The 16315-nt window shown below is 44.9% G+C and overlaps 1 protein-coding gene across 1 annotated transcript; it reads left to right on the top strand.

Annotated features, from left to right (window-relative positions):
• Window positions 1–1618: 1618 nt before the first annotated feature.
• Window positions 1619–4996, top strand: LOC105705750 (patr class I histocompatibility antigen, A-126 alpha chain). Its single transcript, XM_064380639.1, is given in 10 exon segments — window positions 1619–1783; window positions 1785–2120; window positions 2122–2213; window positions 2215–2326; window positions 2328–2640; window positions 3230–3505; window positions 3626–3739; window positions 4185–4217; window positions 4360–4407; window positions 4566–4996. Coding segments are annotated over 10 exon segments (1479 nt in total). The 5' UTR covers window positions 1619–1633; the 3' UTR covers window positions 4571–4996.
• Window positions 4997–16315: the final 11319 nt, after the last annotated feature.

Raw genomic sequence — 16315 nt, 5'->3', positions numbered from 1 at the left:
ATTTTAATCATTCAGTCAACAAAAATTAATTTAGTGCCTACACTAAACCAGGTATGCCCTCACTTGCACACATGCCTGATGTTCTAGAAGCTTCACAAGACTGAGGTGGAGCCACTGGAGTTTTTTACAGGGAGAAATGACACACTCTGACTCACAGTAGTAGGACCACTGTGGAGAGAACAGTCACGTAGCAGGTAATGGGACAGTGCTAGAGCCACTATTCAGGAGTGACAAGGTGGTGGGGCCTAAGGGGAGAGGAGGGCCTGAGGGATGAGAGCAACAGAGGGAAGGACTGGAGAAGCAGGAGGTGAGTAAAAGGAGCAGAAGGAAAGAATTCAAAAGCAGCAGAATTCTTAGGTTTAAACACATTGTTTTATAAATTTTTTTTCTTTCTGGATATTAGCCCTTTGTCAAATGGGTAGATGTTTTATAGATTTTTAATACATCCATCTACAGAGTCTCTCAGGGTGTTCTTCGCAGTGGGTTTTAATGCCTTATGTAGGTCTACCTAATAACTGTTTCTTATGTTAATCAGGTTTAAAAAAGACTAAGTGTTCCTATAAAATAAACACACCACTTAGATGTGGACACTTCCTAAAAACAGGCAGTGCATGAGCACTGGTGAGGGGCATTGTGACTGTATTGAACACTTGCGACTGTGAGGTGAATGAAGTCTGTACTGGCTCCCGGTTGCAACATGTTGCACACAGTGATAGAATGTGCTACTTTGTACTGAGGAGATGTCCTGGACTCACACAGAAACTCAGGGCTGTGTAATCAAGGTATTTTTAAAATGCAACAAGTGGGAGTCACAGATACATTTTCTGGGAAAGTGAATCAGGAGCTTTATGAGTCCTGTTGCAATGCTTTTATTTTTTTATTTATTTTTTTTCTTGCCTTGTCTCACATGAGAGCTTTTAGACACATTTATATATCAACGGGCCAAAGTCACAGTTTTTACCGATTAGTACCAAGATTCTTCTACCCACTGTAGTTAATAAACGAAAAGCAAACTGGTCTCTGTGCTATCTCATGCACTCAGGCAAAATTTTTCCAGATTTGAAGGAAAAAAAAAAAAAGAAAACCCTGTCTCTACACCTCCATTCCCAGGGCGAGCTCACTCTCTGGCAGCAAGCTTCCTGGGGTGAGTTTTCTTCTAGAAGAGTCCAGGGGAACAGGTAAGGAGTGGGAGGCAGGCAGTTCAGTTCAGTGACCAGGATGCAGGGATGACAAGTGAAGGGAGAGGGACGGGGCCCATGCTGAGGGTTTCCCTCTGGTTTCTCAGCAGCTCCTGGGCCAAGACTCAGGGAGACATTGAGACAGAACGCTTGGCACAGGAGGAGCGGGGTCAGGGCGAAGTCCCAGGGCCCCAGACGTGGCTCTCAGGGTCTCAGGCGCGGAAGGCGGTTTTTGGATTGCGGAGGAGCAGCGTTGGGGATTCCCCATCTCCGCAGAGTTTCTCTTCCTCTCGCAACCTGTGTCGGGTCCTTCTTCCTGGATACTCACGACGCGAACCCAGTTCTCACTCCCATTGGGTGTCGGTTTTCTAGAGACTCCAATCAGCGTCGCCGCGGTCCCGGCTATAAAGTCCCCAGTCACCCACCCGGACCCAGATTCTCCCCAGAGGCTGAGGATGGCTGCCATGGTGCCCCGAACCCTCCTCCTGCTGTTCTCGGGGGCCCTGTTCGTGACCGAGACCTGGGCGGGTGAGTGCGGGGTCTGGACGGAAACGGCCTATGCGAGGAGGAGCGAGGGGCCCGCCCGGCGGGGGCGCAGGACCCAGGGAGCCGCGCCGGGAGGAGGGTCGGGCGGGTCTCAGCCCCTCCTCGCCCCCAGGCTCCCACTCCATGAGGTATTTCTACACCTCCGTGTCCCGGCCCGGCCGCGGGGAGCCCCGCTTCATCTCTGTGGGCTACGTGGACGACACGCAGTTCGTGCGGTTCGACAGCGACGCCGCGATTCCGAGAGACGAGCCGCGGGCGCCGTGGGTGGAGCAGGAGGGGCCGGAGTATTGGGACGGGGAGACACGGAAGCACAAGACCGCCGCACAGAATTCCCGAGTGAACTTGCGGAACCTGCGCGGCTACTACAACCAGAGCGAGGCCGGTGAGTGACCCCGGCCCGGGACGCAGGTCACGACCCCTCCCCGTTCCCCACGGACGGCCCAGGTCGCCTCGAGTCTCTGGGTCCGAGATCAACCCCGAGGCTGCGGGACCGCCCAGACCCTCTACCCGGGAGAAACTCGGGCGCCTTTACCCGGTTTCATTTTCAGTTTAGGCAAAAATCCCCGCTGGCTGGTGGGGCGGGGACGGGGACTTTTGCCTAAACTGAAAATGGGCGGGGCTGACGCGGGGGCGGGGTCAGGGTCTCACACGCTCCAGACGATGTATGGCTGCGACATGGGGCCGGACGGGCGCCTCCTCCGCGGGTATGAGCAGTCCGCCTACGACGGCAAGGACTACATCGCCCTGAACGAGGACCTGCGCTCCTGGACCGCCGCGGACGTGGCGGCTCAGATCACCCAGCGCAAGTGGGAGGCGGCCAATGTGGCGGAGCAAAGCAGAGCCTACCTGGAGGGCACGTGCGTGGAGTGGCTCCGCAGATACCTGGAGAACGGGAAGGAGACGCTGCAGCGCGCGGGTACCAGGGGCCAGCGGGAACCTCCCTGATCACCTGTAGACCTCCCAGGCTGGCCTTGCAGAAGGAGGGGAGGAAAATGGGACCGATATTAGAATATCGCCCTCCCTCTGGTCCTGAGGGAGAGGAATCCTCCTGGGTTTCCAGATCCTGTACCAGAGAGTGACTTTGAGGGCCTGTCCTGTTCTCTGATACAATTAAGGGCTGCAGTCTCTGAGGGAAAGGAGGAGAAGTCAATCCCTGGATCAGGGATTTCCTGTGATCCCACAGCAGCGTTGGACACCAGGATTTTCCTCTCCTGCCTTGTCCTCTGCCTCACATTCAATGTGTGCGGGAGTCTGACTCCATCTCCTCTGAGTCCCTTGGCCTCCACTCAGATCAGGACCAGAAGCCCCTGTTCCCCACTCAGAGACTAGAACTTTCCAAGGAATAAGAGATTATCCCAGGTGCCTGTGTCCAGGCTGGTGTCTGGGTTCTGTTCTCCCTGCCCTACACCAGGTGTCCTGTCCATTCTCAGGATGATCACGTGGGTGCTCCTGGGGTGTCCCATGAGAGATGCAAAGTGCCTGAATTTTCTGACTCTTCCCTTCAGTGCCCCCCAAGACACATATGACCCACCATCCCATCTCTGACCATGAGGCCACCCTGAGGTGCTGGGCCCTAGGCTTCTACCCTGCGGAGATCACACTGACCTGGCAGCGGGATGGGGAGGACCAGACCCAGGACATGGAGCTTGTGGAGACCAGGCCCGCAGGGGATGGAAACTTCCAGAAGTGGGCGGCTGTGATGGTGCCTTCTGGAGAGGAGCAGAGATACACATGCCATGTACAGCACGAGGGGCTGCCCAAGCCCCTCACCCTGAGATGGGGTAAGGAGGGGATGGGGTGTCATGTCTCTTAGGGAAAGCAGGAGCCCCTCTGCAGCCCTTCAGCAGGGTCAGGGCTGGAGCCTGGGGATCAGGGCTCCTCACCCTCCCCTCCGTTCCCAGAGCCGTCTTCCCAGCCCACCATCCCCATCGTGGGCATCGTTGCTGGCCTGGCTGTCCTTGGAGCTGTATTCATTGCTGTGGTCGCTGCTGTGATGTGGAGGAAGAAGAGCTCAGGTGAGGAAGGGGTGAGGAGTGGGGTCTGAGATTTCTTGTCCCACTGAGGGTTCGAAGCCCCAGGTAGAAGTGTGCCCTGCCTGGTTACTGGGAAGCATCATCCACACTCATGAGCCTTCCCAGCCTGGGCCCTGTGTGCCAGCACTTACTCTTGTGTAAAACACCTGTGACAATGAAGGACAGATGTATCACCTTGATGACTGTGGTGATGGGGACCTGATCCCAGCAGTCACAGGTCACAAGGGAAGGTCCCTGCTGAGGACAGTCCTTTGGAGGGCAGTTGGTCCAGGACCCACACCTGCTTTCCTTGTTTTTCCGATCCTTCCCTGAGTCTGCAGTTACACATTTCTGGAAAGTTCTCTGAGGTCCAAGACTAGGAGATTCCTCTAGGACCTCATGGCCCTGCCACCTTTCTGACCCCTCACAGGATATTTTCTTCCCACAGATAAAAAAGGAGGGAGCTACTCTCAGGCTGCAAGTAAGTATGAAGGAGGCTGATCCCTGAGATCGTTGGGATATTGTGGTCCGGAGCCCATGAGGGAGCTCACTCAGCCCACAATTCCTCCTCTAGAGGCATTTCCTTTAGGCTCTGACCAGGTTCTGTTTTTGTTCTACCCCAGGCAGCGACAGTGCCCAGGGCTCTGATGTGTCTCTCACAGCCTGTAAAGGTGAGATCCTGAGGAGGGGGAGCTGATGTGTGTGGGTTGTTGGGGGGAACAGTGGACACAGCTGTGTTATGGGGTTTCTTTGACTTGGATGTATTGCGCTGGTGATGGGTTGTTTCAAGTGTGACTGATAGAAATTTGTTAATGAATTTTTTTTATAGTGTGAGACAGCTGCCTTGCGTGGGACTGAGAGGCAAGATTTATCCACACCTTCGATTTGGGACTTCAAGAATCCTGACTTCTCTTACTGCAAAGGCATCTGAATGTGTCTGTGTCCCTATAGGCATAATGCGAGGAGGTGGGGAGACCAGCCCAGCCCCGTGTCCACCATGACCCCTTCCCCACGCTGACCTGCATTCCTTCCCCGGTCACCTTTCCTGTTCCAGAGACCTGGGGCTGTGATGTCTCCATCTCTGTCTCAACTTTATGATGCACTGAGCTGTAACTTCTTACTTTCCTATTAAAATTAGAATCTGAATATAATTTACTTCTTCAAATTATGTCTATGAGACTTTGATGGGTTAATTAAAAGAGAAGATTCCTGAAATTTGAGAGGCAAAATAAATGGAAGACCTGAGAACCTTCCACAGTCCACGTGTTTCTTGTGCTGATTTGTTGCAGGGATGCAGAGTAGATGGGGCTGTGGCCAGTGGGTGCTCAGGCCACTGTGGGCTTTATGTGGTCACTGCTTGACTGGGTCATCTTTGCTGCTCCATTGTCTTTAGCCCTTCAGTAGAACCTTGTCCCACCTCGGCCTGTGATCACAGGGACCTGAGTGTCACCTATGGTGGTCTCTACACATAGAAGTCCTTGTGGTATCTGGAGACAAATGTTCAGACCCCTGTCCTTCTCACCCTCCTTCCAGGTCTCTTTCCTGGATTATATTTTCCATATTTTCCCCCTTATTAAATGAAGCAGATTCTGATACTTGCAGGGAGGAGGGCTCCCATAGTTTCTCATCGTGGGTAACTTTCTGTTGGAATTCCTTCTGCTCTCTCTCCTACGCTTCTTCCTGCCTGAGTTGTAGTAATCCTAGTGCTGCCTCCAATCCAAACTCATGGATTTATAAAGCAGAGTCTAACTTAGATTCATATGTGGTTGGAAAATTGGAGCCATAAGCCTAGGGTTATCTTTCCTGAAGAGAAAAATATGGTTGTGTGCTGCAGCGTGCAGGAGGGTTGGTGTGGGAGGAGGGAGGAGGGAGGGAGGACACACATGCAGCCCTGGAGAGAAAAGCTCTGGCAGCACTGATGTCAGCGTGAGACGATGTTGCCCTGTAGCTGCCACAAAACAGCATTTGGCCTGAGGCTACATTAATAAAGATATTGCCTTTAGAATAGGGAGGTGCCCTTCAGTGATCATTCATTCAACTGACATTTGTTGTCTGCTAGGTATATGACTGCTTTTGCATTTAGAAAACATTTTAGTAAAAATGAGGATTTCCAGCATTGTTGTGTATGCGTTCTAGATGTAAGCTTATCCAACCTGTGGCTCACAGGCTGCATGTGGCTCAGGACAGCTTCCAATATGAGGACGTTTTTGCTTATCTGTGGTGGCAGATATGAAAATTATGCACATACTTTTTTTTCTTGTTTCTATTTTTTTCTGCTCATCAGCTGTCATTAGTGTGTTTTATGTGTGACTCAAGACAATTCTTCTTCCCATGTGGTCCAGAGAAGCCAAAAGATTGGACACCTCTGTAGGCAGATTATAGATACAGTATAAGCAGAGTCAGAGCAGAAAATGCTTGAGTTAGAAGGTGGCAAGTGCTGTGGGGCAGGTGATCCAGAGTGTGGGCTGTGGGGACAGGGAGGCGGCTGTTGTGCTGGGTGGTCACCATGGGCCTCGTTGCAAATGTGACCTTTGAGTGAAGATTTGAGGGATGTGAGGAGCTGTCCACAGGGATGACTGGGAAAGCTCTTTTCAGGCAGGAACCTTCAGTGCAGATGCACTAGGGCAGGAAAGTGTCTGTGTTCCTGGAAGGATGAAGAGGCCAGAAGGGCTGGACAGAGAGAAACTTAAATGAGATCAGAGCTGTGGCCAGAGCAGATAGGTCTGGATGGTGTGGGAAGGGTTTTGACCTTTGTTCTGAATGACATGGAGAGTTAGAGGACAGTTTTGAAAACGGGACATGGTAGGACTTATCCTTTGGTTGCTGTGCTGAGAACAGAATTGGGAGGTGAGGGACAAATGAGGCAGTAGGGAAATGCTGGGGAAGGAGTGCAGTATTCCAGGATGGAGACACTGGTTACCTTGACTGGGGTGTGAGCAGGGGAAATGGTGGGAAGTGATGGGATTCTTGGTGAATTTGAAGATGGACTTCACAGCACTTGCAAATGGATTGTATCTGTGGTGTGAGAAAGAAGGATCAAGGACACCCACAGTGTGGGACTGAGTGAGTAGAAGGGTGGAGCTGCTGTCAGTGGAGATGGGGAGACTCTGGCAGGAGCATACGGAGGAGAGGGCATCGCAGGCATTCAGTGGAGGAGACATCTACGAGGAGTGCAGGTGAGGCGCCCGGATGCCTCTGCAGCTACAGCTTCACCATCCAGTTACTCTCCTGCTTCCACCCCCTGTATCTCAGAGCCAGAGCACTGATTCTCCCGTGGGCTCTCTGCACAGGTAGGTGAAAGTCAGGGAAGTTATGGTCTGCTGTTGGTTATAATAAGTCACGGATTATTGTGCCTTCTCAGATAATTAAAGAAATAATAAGAGAAGTTGTAACTAGAACAGTTATTTAGAAGACCACAATAATGCAAAGTTTCTTATTCATCTAGAGAAGGCAACAGAAGAAAAGTAGTTGAGTGAAAAAGAGATAATATTAGAAGGCAGCAAATGACAAAGCACAGACTGAAACCCAATGAGGCCAACGATGACATTAAACATAATAGACTCACACACTCCAATGACAAGACACACACTGCAGAGGGGGAAAGATAAGTCAGTCCATAAATATCCATAGGCTACTTACAGAAGCCATAATTTCAGTAGAAGGTACAGGAAAGTTGAAAGTAAAAGGATAGAAAAGAAATATCAGACACACATTCATGAGAAACCACATGAAAATGACATTTAGAAAAATCACAGGACATGACTCTCAAGAGACACAGAGTCCATGTAGACAGCTCACAGTGTCTTTACTTTTTTCACAAACAGGGTCTGTTGCCCAGGCTGAAATGCAATGGTGATATCATACCTCACTGTAACCTCTATCTCCTGGGCTGAAGTGATTCTCCTGCCTCAGTCTCCCAAGTAGCTAGGACTACAGGTGTGAGCCCCCACACCTGGCTATAATGTCTAATTTTCTCATCTGATGTGGCATGATCAAGGAAACAATATCATGCCATGCGTTTGATTGCAGTAAGAATACAACAAATATCAGGGGAATGAAGAAATAAAACCACTTAGTAGTTCAAGCCAGGTCCACATTTACATTTTACAGATGAGGAGCAACATCTCAAACGAGTAAAGTTAAATAAATTGATTTTCAACATCCAGAGCAGAGTTGAGAACACATTCCCTGTGCTAAAGGAATCAGAGCTCTACTGAGGTCATAGCGTTATCATGAATTGCTACTAGAATGGGAATTGATACATTTCAAGATATACTAAACAAAGGGTGTGCAAGGATTAACTGAATACAGAGATAAAGAAGAAAACGGATTTGTTAATAGACGGACAAAATCTTTAATTTGTTTTAAAGTGGATTTATGTGAACCAAAGCAGGTATTTTAGCCACTCAGTGATGTATGTCTCCCAATCATATTGCAAGTAATAAAAAAGGGAATAAAACTAAAGTTATCACCTAATGGCAAGTCAAGCAGAAAAATATGTTTTTCCCAAAGTAAATGTTATTTTTTTATAGATTTCTAATAATGTACAGTGACATCTAGTGGAGGCAAGCTGGTGTTACAATCCATTAAAATAACTAACGGGTGTCAAATTCTGCTGTCATAATTACGGTGTATAGTACCCTCACCAATGATGGTAATCTTAATCCTTGTATTCTAACTCTATATTTTAAACTCTTTTGTAAAACTTATCTCCTTTCACCTAGAAGCAATCAAACTCCAAGTGGTGCTGAAAACAGAGCCACACATGGTCACGCCATTCTTCTGAGGACTCTTAAATAAATCAGGAGAAGCCCCAACTGCTGTCCCCACAAAACACCCTCTTCTCAGCAGAAAGTAGCCAAAAATAATCGTTGTCCAACACCTCCTAACAGCAGTTACGGATATCACTCCTAAGGGGAATAATACAGAAGTTATAAAGATATTATTTTAAACAGAGAGAATAAAAGAGTTCTTGGTGGAATTTTCCTTTAATAAAAAGCAGTCCCAAACCATTTCTTTTCTAACAGAAAGCAGCCTGAAAAGCTGCAAGCAAACTGGAAGCTTGCATATGTAAATGCCAGCAGCTATACTAAAAGCCAGGTACACCCAACATGGCGGTTCCCCCTCCCTCTTCTTTGTCTACCCATGTGGAGGTTTCACGGCACCGGTCGGTTAAAGCCAAGTGTGCAGGTCAGGATGCCAGGCAGGTAGAGGCTACATTTGCATAATAAAAGACTACGGTGGGAGGGCCACTTTCTTCACAGGCTGTGTAAAGGGCGCACCTGGTCAAACCAATCCCCTGAGTCCTATGTAAATCAATCACTGCCTCCTGAAGCCTCTCCATGAAGTCGATTGCATCTCACCCCAAACCCTGAAACCCACTTGGGGCAACCTGTTTTCTCTGTATGACAAAGCTTTCTCTTTCTTCTTTGTCTATTAAACTTTCCGTTCCTTAACCTGCTCCACGTGTGTGTCCTTGTCATTAACCATCACAGGACAACAAGCTTGGGTATTTATCCCAGCCGTTTCAATACCACCGCTGGAGGCAGTGAGCGTGATCTATTCCTTGAGGCCTGGATGAACCTGATAGGACACACCTGATGGGAAGCCATCACCCAGTCTGCAGGCTTTGGCCGTCAGTGTAGAAGACACAGGTCCTGAGCTCTCCACAGGTGCCACCATGGCCAGAGCCTCCTCTCTGCATGGTTAGTGAGGCTTGGCCCTTCCCCTGAACACAGTGACAGGGATCTCTCCAGAGGTGGAGATGATACTATTCCTCCCCTAAAATGGTTTAACCTCGTGCTTTTTCTGCTTTACAGGAAAGCTGACTGGGGCTGGTGTCCAGTGAAAAAATCCCAGGCACACAGGAGGGACAGGTGGATTTCAGGGCTGTGCTTGATCTGGGAAAGGAAGAGCACCGATCACCAGGTGGCGCCATTGTGCTGCTCCTGCACCGAGGAGGTGGATGCTGGGGCTGAGCTGCAGGGTGGGGAGAGGATGTCATTCCTCATTTTCCAGGTTCCAAGTAAAAACCCTCCTGCCCAGCCCATCTGGTTCTTCCTGAATCCTCAATTTAACAAGGACTGTGTTTTCTTTTTTTTTTTTTTTAAGTTCTGGGATACATGTGCAGAACATGCAGGTCTGTTACATAGGTATCCATGTGTCATGGTGGTTTGCTGCACCTATTAATGCTCTCCCTCCCGCTGTGCTCCACCCCCGACAGGCCCCAGTGTATGATGCTCTCCTCCCTGGGTCCCTGTGTTCTCATTGTTCAACCCCCATTTATGAGTGAGAACATGCAGTGTTTGGTTTTCTGTTCCTGTGTTAGTTTACTGAGAACGATGGCTTCCAGCTTCATCCATGTCCCTGTAAAGGACATGAATGCATTCTTTTTTATGGCTGCAAGGACTGTCTTTTTCTCAGACAGGTCTTTTTGACCAGGTAGGCTTTTTTGACTTAGAAAGGTGGATGTGATTGTTAGGTTCACCACATCTGGTTTATTGTGTTTCCAGTAAAATAAAATCAAAATACATACCTTGTAAGTAATCAAATAACCCACAATAAGCAAATATTTATAATGTACTGACACCACTCAGGTTTCCCCCAAGTGTGGGCACAGCTGCAGACACACTTTGTCCCTTGAGTCAAGACACTGGTTAGGGTAAAATGGGAAGAAACCCCAGTCACTGCAAAAAAGGCCCCCATGGAAGAGGCCTGGCAAGGGAGTCTCCTGTCCCAGGTCCACCATATTTGGGGATGACTCCCCCTTCTGGGAAGGACTTTTTTTAAAAAAATTATTTTTATATCCACATTAGTTCTGAAATTGCAGAATGTCCAGACACAGCACTGGTCAGTTATACTATCTCTTTCTTCTCTATAAAATGCTGTGCCAAAGGGCACCCTCATATACTCCTATCCTCTTCCTGGAGAGAAACAAAACAATAATGGACAACATTGAAACATACAAACTTACTTTAAATATGCGCTGTGAGAAGTAGCTACTGAAAGATTAATTCCTCCAAAATGAGGGAAGGTACAGAAAAAAACATCTGCACACCCACGTCCATAGCAGCATTATTCACAACAGTCATGAAATAGAGGCAACCAAAGCACCACTTAACACATGAATTGATCACAAAAATGTGGTACATACAGACAACGGAATATTATTCAGCCTAAAAAGAGGAAATCCTGTTCTATGCTGCACTATGGATGAACCTGGAGAACATGGCTAAGTGAAATAAGCCACAAAGAAGCTCCAATGCTGCAGGATTCCATTTATATGAGGTGTCTGAACCTTTAGAACCTGAAAGTAATATGGTGATTGCCAAGGGCTGGGTGGGGGGAATGGGGATTAATGAGGAGTTTTTGTTCAATGAGCATAGAGTTTCAGTTTTGTAAGATAAAAAGTTATCAGGATCTGTGGCACAACACTGTGCTTACAGATAACACTACAGTACTGCACACTTCAAAACTGTTAAGATACCAAAGTTTATGTAATATGTTTTCTGGCACAATGAAAAAAAAAGCCCTGCTATTAATTAAGGAGAAAAGCACATAAATTCATTAAAAATATGCTAGTATATGCTTACCATGAAGAAAGTGATACAGAAAACCATGAGAGATCCTTGCTATCATCCACGAACCAGCAGATTCAGCATCTCATGTAGTGAGACAGAAAGACTCAAATACCCAGCCTTGACATCTTGAATCAGTTTGAATTTTGGCAGGACCCCAGGTGGCTCCACTTCATGTAGAAGCGCTGTCCCAGATGGTGGTGGAGGGACATCCTCGGACGGTGGCTCTGCTCATAGGTAGAAGCCTCCATTCCAGATGGGAGAATACCAGAATGGCCCAGGAGTGATATTTCCAAGAAAGTAAAATTAATAGAATGCCCAAAGTTTCTGACTTATCGAAAGAGTCATACAAACAGGAGAGATACCAAAGTTAAATTAATGAGAGTTAATTAGAAAATAAACAAAAAACAAGGCAAGTATTAACTCCTGGAAGAACAAATGTGCCAGAAGTGAAAAGTGTTAAAGTTGACATATGAGAGTGTTAGTCATGGAAAAGGAAACAAGGAGTGACTGAACTAAGCATAATTACTATATAATATACTGGGAAGAGGAAGGAATGGGAAGGGTGAAAGAGAATGAGAGCTCTAACTATTGCATCCACCCACCATTGTGCTGTGCAACAAAGGCTGCAACTGAAAACAAAAACAACACACAGTATTAATAAACAAATGGTACTTAGAGACATGGAGGTCAAGTCAAAAAAAATCAGCTAAGAATGTTGAAAGTGGTTGCTCCCTAGAAAAGCAGAAATTGATAAGAAGCAGAGAAGGCACTTATTTTTCTCAAGCAATCCTATGCAAATATTTGACTCTTTCAATTATGGACAATTGTAAATTTGATTAAAATAAAAGCAAAAACTTCAATGAATATGCAAGTTTATGCCTAATGACAACTGTATTCCACAACGATATAGGTTAACTAAAATATAAAAATACTTTAACATAAAACAGTCATGCATAAATGTGTATGTAACATCAACTATGAATAAAAACATGAAAGAATATCAATAAACACATCTCTGGATAAATAGCCCACAAATGAATTCTCTGCCCCATCTCCTTTACTGGTTGCCCTGTGAACTGAGGTGGCCAGTATCAGGACCTGACTAAGGTCTCTCATCTTTCTGGTGTTTCCAGGCAGGTCCTGCATCCACTCCTCCTACATAGAGAGCTCTCATCCCTGCCTTGAGTCTGTTTGACAGCCCCTCCACCGCCACCTCACCGACACTCTTCGAAGGACCCCACGCAACAAGGTGGGGAGCTATCTCACCTCCCCACCTCCCTTCCCCAATCAGTCTGAACTGATGGCAGAAGATGTTGATGCTTGCTTTACTCATCCAGATTTCCAGTTCATTCGTTCTTCATCAGTTCAGGCCACATCTCCCCAGCACTTACTTCACTCCAGTAACAGACTAACCCTATTCTTATTTTAATGTCCACAGTTCTTTTATTTTCAATTTTTGTGGGTATATACTAGATATATTTATTTATGAAGTATATGAGATATTTTAATACAGAGATGCCATGTACAATAATCACATCATGGAGAATGGGCTATCCATCCCCTCAAGCATTGAACCTTTGTGCTACAAACAATCCAATTACATGCTTTTAATTATTTTAAAATGTACAATTAAGTTTTATTGACTATAGTCACCCTGCTGTATGATCAAATAGTCATATTCATTCCCTCTATTTTTTTGTAACTATTGCCACCTCTCCTCCACCCCCACAACTACACTCCCCATCCTCCAGTAACCATCCTCCTACTTTCTGTGTCCATGAGTTTCATTGTTTTGATTTTTAGATCCCACAAATAAGTGAGAATATGCCATGTTTGTCTGTCTGTGCCCTGTTTATTCCACTTAACATAATGATTTCCAGTTCTATACATGTTGTTGCAAATGACAGAATCTCATTCATTTTTATGGCTGAATAGTACTCCATTGTGTATATATAATACATTTTATTTATCCATTCACCTGTTGATGGACACATCAAATCTTAGATGCCATGAACAATGCTGCAGCAAACACGGGAGTGCAGACATATCTTTAATACATTAATTTCCTGTCCTTGGGGTATATACCCAACAGTAGGATTGCTGGATCATCTGATGGCTGTACTTTTAGATTTTTGAGGAATCTCCAAACTGTTCTTCATAGTGGTTGTACTAATTTACATTCCCAGCAACAGTGTACTAGGGTTCCTTTTTCTCACCAGTGTTCGTTATTACATGTCTTTTGGATAGAAGCCATTTTACCTGGGGTGAGATGATAACTCACTGCTTTGATTTGAATTTCTCTGTAGTTTCATGATGTTGAACATCTTTTCATATACCTGCCTACCATTTGCATGTCTTCTTTTCATAAGTGTCTATGCAAATCTTTTGCCCATTTTTTATCGAATTATTAGATTTTTTCCCTATGGAGTTGTTTGAGCTCCTTATGCATTCTGGTTATAAATCCCCTGTCAGATTAGTAATTTTCAAATATCCTATTCTGGGGTTGTCTGTCCAATTTGTTGATTGCTTCCTTTGCTGTGCAGAAGCTTTTCAACTTGATGTGATTCCCATTTGTCCATCTGTGCTTTGGTTGCCTGTGCTTGTGGTGTATTGCTCAAGAAATTCTTTCCCAGACCAATGTCCTGGAGATTTTCCCAATGTTTTCTTATAGTAATTTCATAGTTTTGAAGCCTTTAAGTCTTTAATCAATTTTGATTTTATTTTTGTATATGATAAAGGACAGGGGGTCTAGCTTCATTCTTCTGTATATGGATATCCAGTTTTCTCAGCACTGTTTATTGAAGAGGCTGTCTTTTCTTCACTGTACGTTCTTGGCACTTTTGTCAAAAATGAGTTCATTGTAGGTGTGTGGACCTGTTTCTGGGCCCTCTATTCTATTCCATTGGTCCATGTGTCTGTTTTTATGTCAGTACCATGCTGTTTTGGTGACTATAGCTCTAATATAATTTGAAGTCAGGTTATGGAATTCCTCCAGTTAAGTTATTTTCACTTAGGATAGCTGTGGCTATTCTGGGTCTTTTGTGGTTCCATATAAATTTTAGGATTTTTTTATTTCTGTGAAGAATATCATTGATATTTTGATAGGGATTGCATTGAAACTGTACATTGCTTTGGGTAGTATGGATATTTTAAGTACAGATATTTTAACATTATTTATCCTTTCAACCCATGAACATGAAGTATATTTCCATTATTTAGTGTCCTCTTCAACTTCTTTAATCAGTTTTTTATAGTTTTTACTGTAGAGATCATTCACTTATTTGTTTAATGAGCAGGTATTTAGTTTTATTTCTGGCTATTGTAAATGGGATTACTTTTTAGTTTCTTTTTCAGATTGTTCACTGTTGGCATACAGAAATACTATTGATTTTTGTATGTTGATTTTAAATCCTGCAACTTTACTGGATCTATCAATTCCAATACCTTTTTGGTGATGTCTTTAGGTTCATCCAAACATAAGATCATGTCATTTGTAAACAAGGATAATTTCACTTCTTCCTTTCCAACTTGTATGCCCACCATTTCTTTCTCCTGTCTGATTGCTCTAGCTAGGATTCCAGCTGAATTACAGTGGTGAAAGTGGGCATCCTTGTCATGTTCCAGATCTTAGAGGAAAGGCTTTCAGTTTTCCTCCATTCAGTATGATACTAGTATAAAGCTTTTATTATTTTGAGGTATGTTACTTCTGTAACCAGTGTTTTTAGAATTTTTATCATGAAGAGATGTTGAATATTATCAAATGTTTCTCAGCATCAATTGAAATGATCATATGGCTTTTAATCCTTCATTCTGTTGATATGATGTATCTCATTGATTGATTTGCATAGGTTGAACCATTCTTGCAGCCCTGGGATAAATCCCACTTGGTCGTGATGAATGTTCTTTCTAATATATTGTTGAATTCTTTTTGCTAGTATTTGAAGATGTTTGCATCAATATTTATCAGAGATACTGGCCTGCAGTTTTTGTTTTTGTTTTTTGTTTTGTTTTGATGTATCTTTTGCTCACTTTAGTACCAGGATAATATTGGTCTCATAGAATGAGTTTGAAAGCATTCTCCCTCCCTCTGTATTTTGGAATAGTTTGAGTAGAAATGATATTAGAAGGTATTAGTGCTTCTTTAAGCGTATGGAAAAATTCAGCAGTGAAGCCATTGGGTCTCAGGCTTTTCTTTACTGAGATACTTTTTATTACAATTTTGATCTTGTTACTTGCTATTACTCTATTCAGGCTTGAGATTTCTTTCTGCTTCAATCTTAATAAGTTTTATATGTCTAGGAATTTGTCCATTTCTAGATTTTCTAGTTTGTTGGCATGTAGTTACTTATAGAATCCTCTAATGGTTCTTAGAATTTCTGTGGTATCAGTTGTAATGTCTCCCTTTTCATTGCTGATTTTATTTACTTGAGTCTTCTCTCTCTTTTTTCTTAGTCTAGCTACCAGCCTGGGCAACATAGCCAGACATCATCTCTTCAAAGATACAAAAATTAGCTGGGTATGGTGGCATGCATCTGTAGTCCCAGTTACTTTGGGGGCTGGATGGGAGGATCACCTGAGCTTGGGGAAGTCAAGGCTGCAGTGAGCCATGATCACGTCACTGTACCCCAGCCTGGTCAACAGAGTAAGACCATTTTTCAAAGAAAAAAATAGTTAACTTGGATCAAAGACCTAAATATAAGTTCCAAAACTACAAATCTCATAGAAGAAATGTATGCAAAATAATTATAATATAATATGATGTAATATAATATACGGCCACTTGTCTCATTTTGAGACAGTGTTTGCACAATGTGAGCACCATGAGGGTAATCATAGCCTTGTGGGTTTAATTATAATGCCATGAGAGAAGCTTGGCCAAATGAAGGAGACTTCCTTGGACACAGCCCACCATGGCAGTCTTTATAAGAAGCATAGAGCCATCCAAGGGGGCTGGACATGTGCCAGACTATATATGCCCAACAATTTGAAGGACCAGATA

Source organism: Aotus nancymaae, unplaced genomic scaffold, assembly GCF_030222135.1.
Source record: "Aotus nancymaae isolate 86718 unplaced genomic scaffold, 86718_ANA_hifiasm-v0.15.2.pri h1tg000027l, whole genome shotgun sequence".
Lineage (NCBI taxonomy): Eukaryota > Metazoa > Chordata > Mammalia > Primates > Aotidae > Aotus > Aotus nancymaae.
This window is presented reverse-complemented; position numbering and strand designations above follow the sequence as displayed.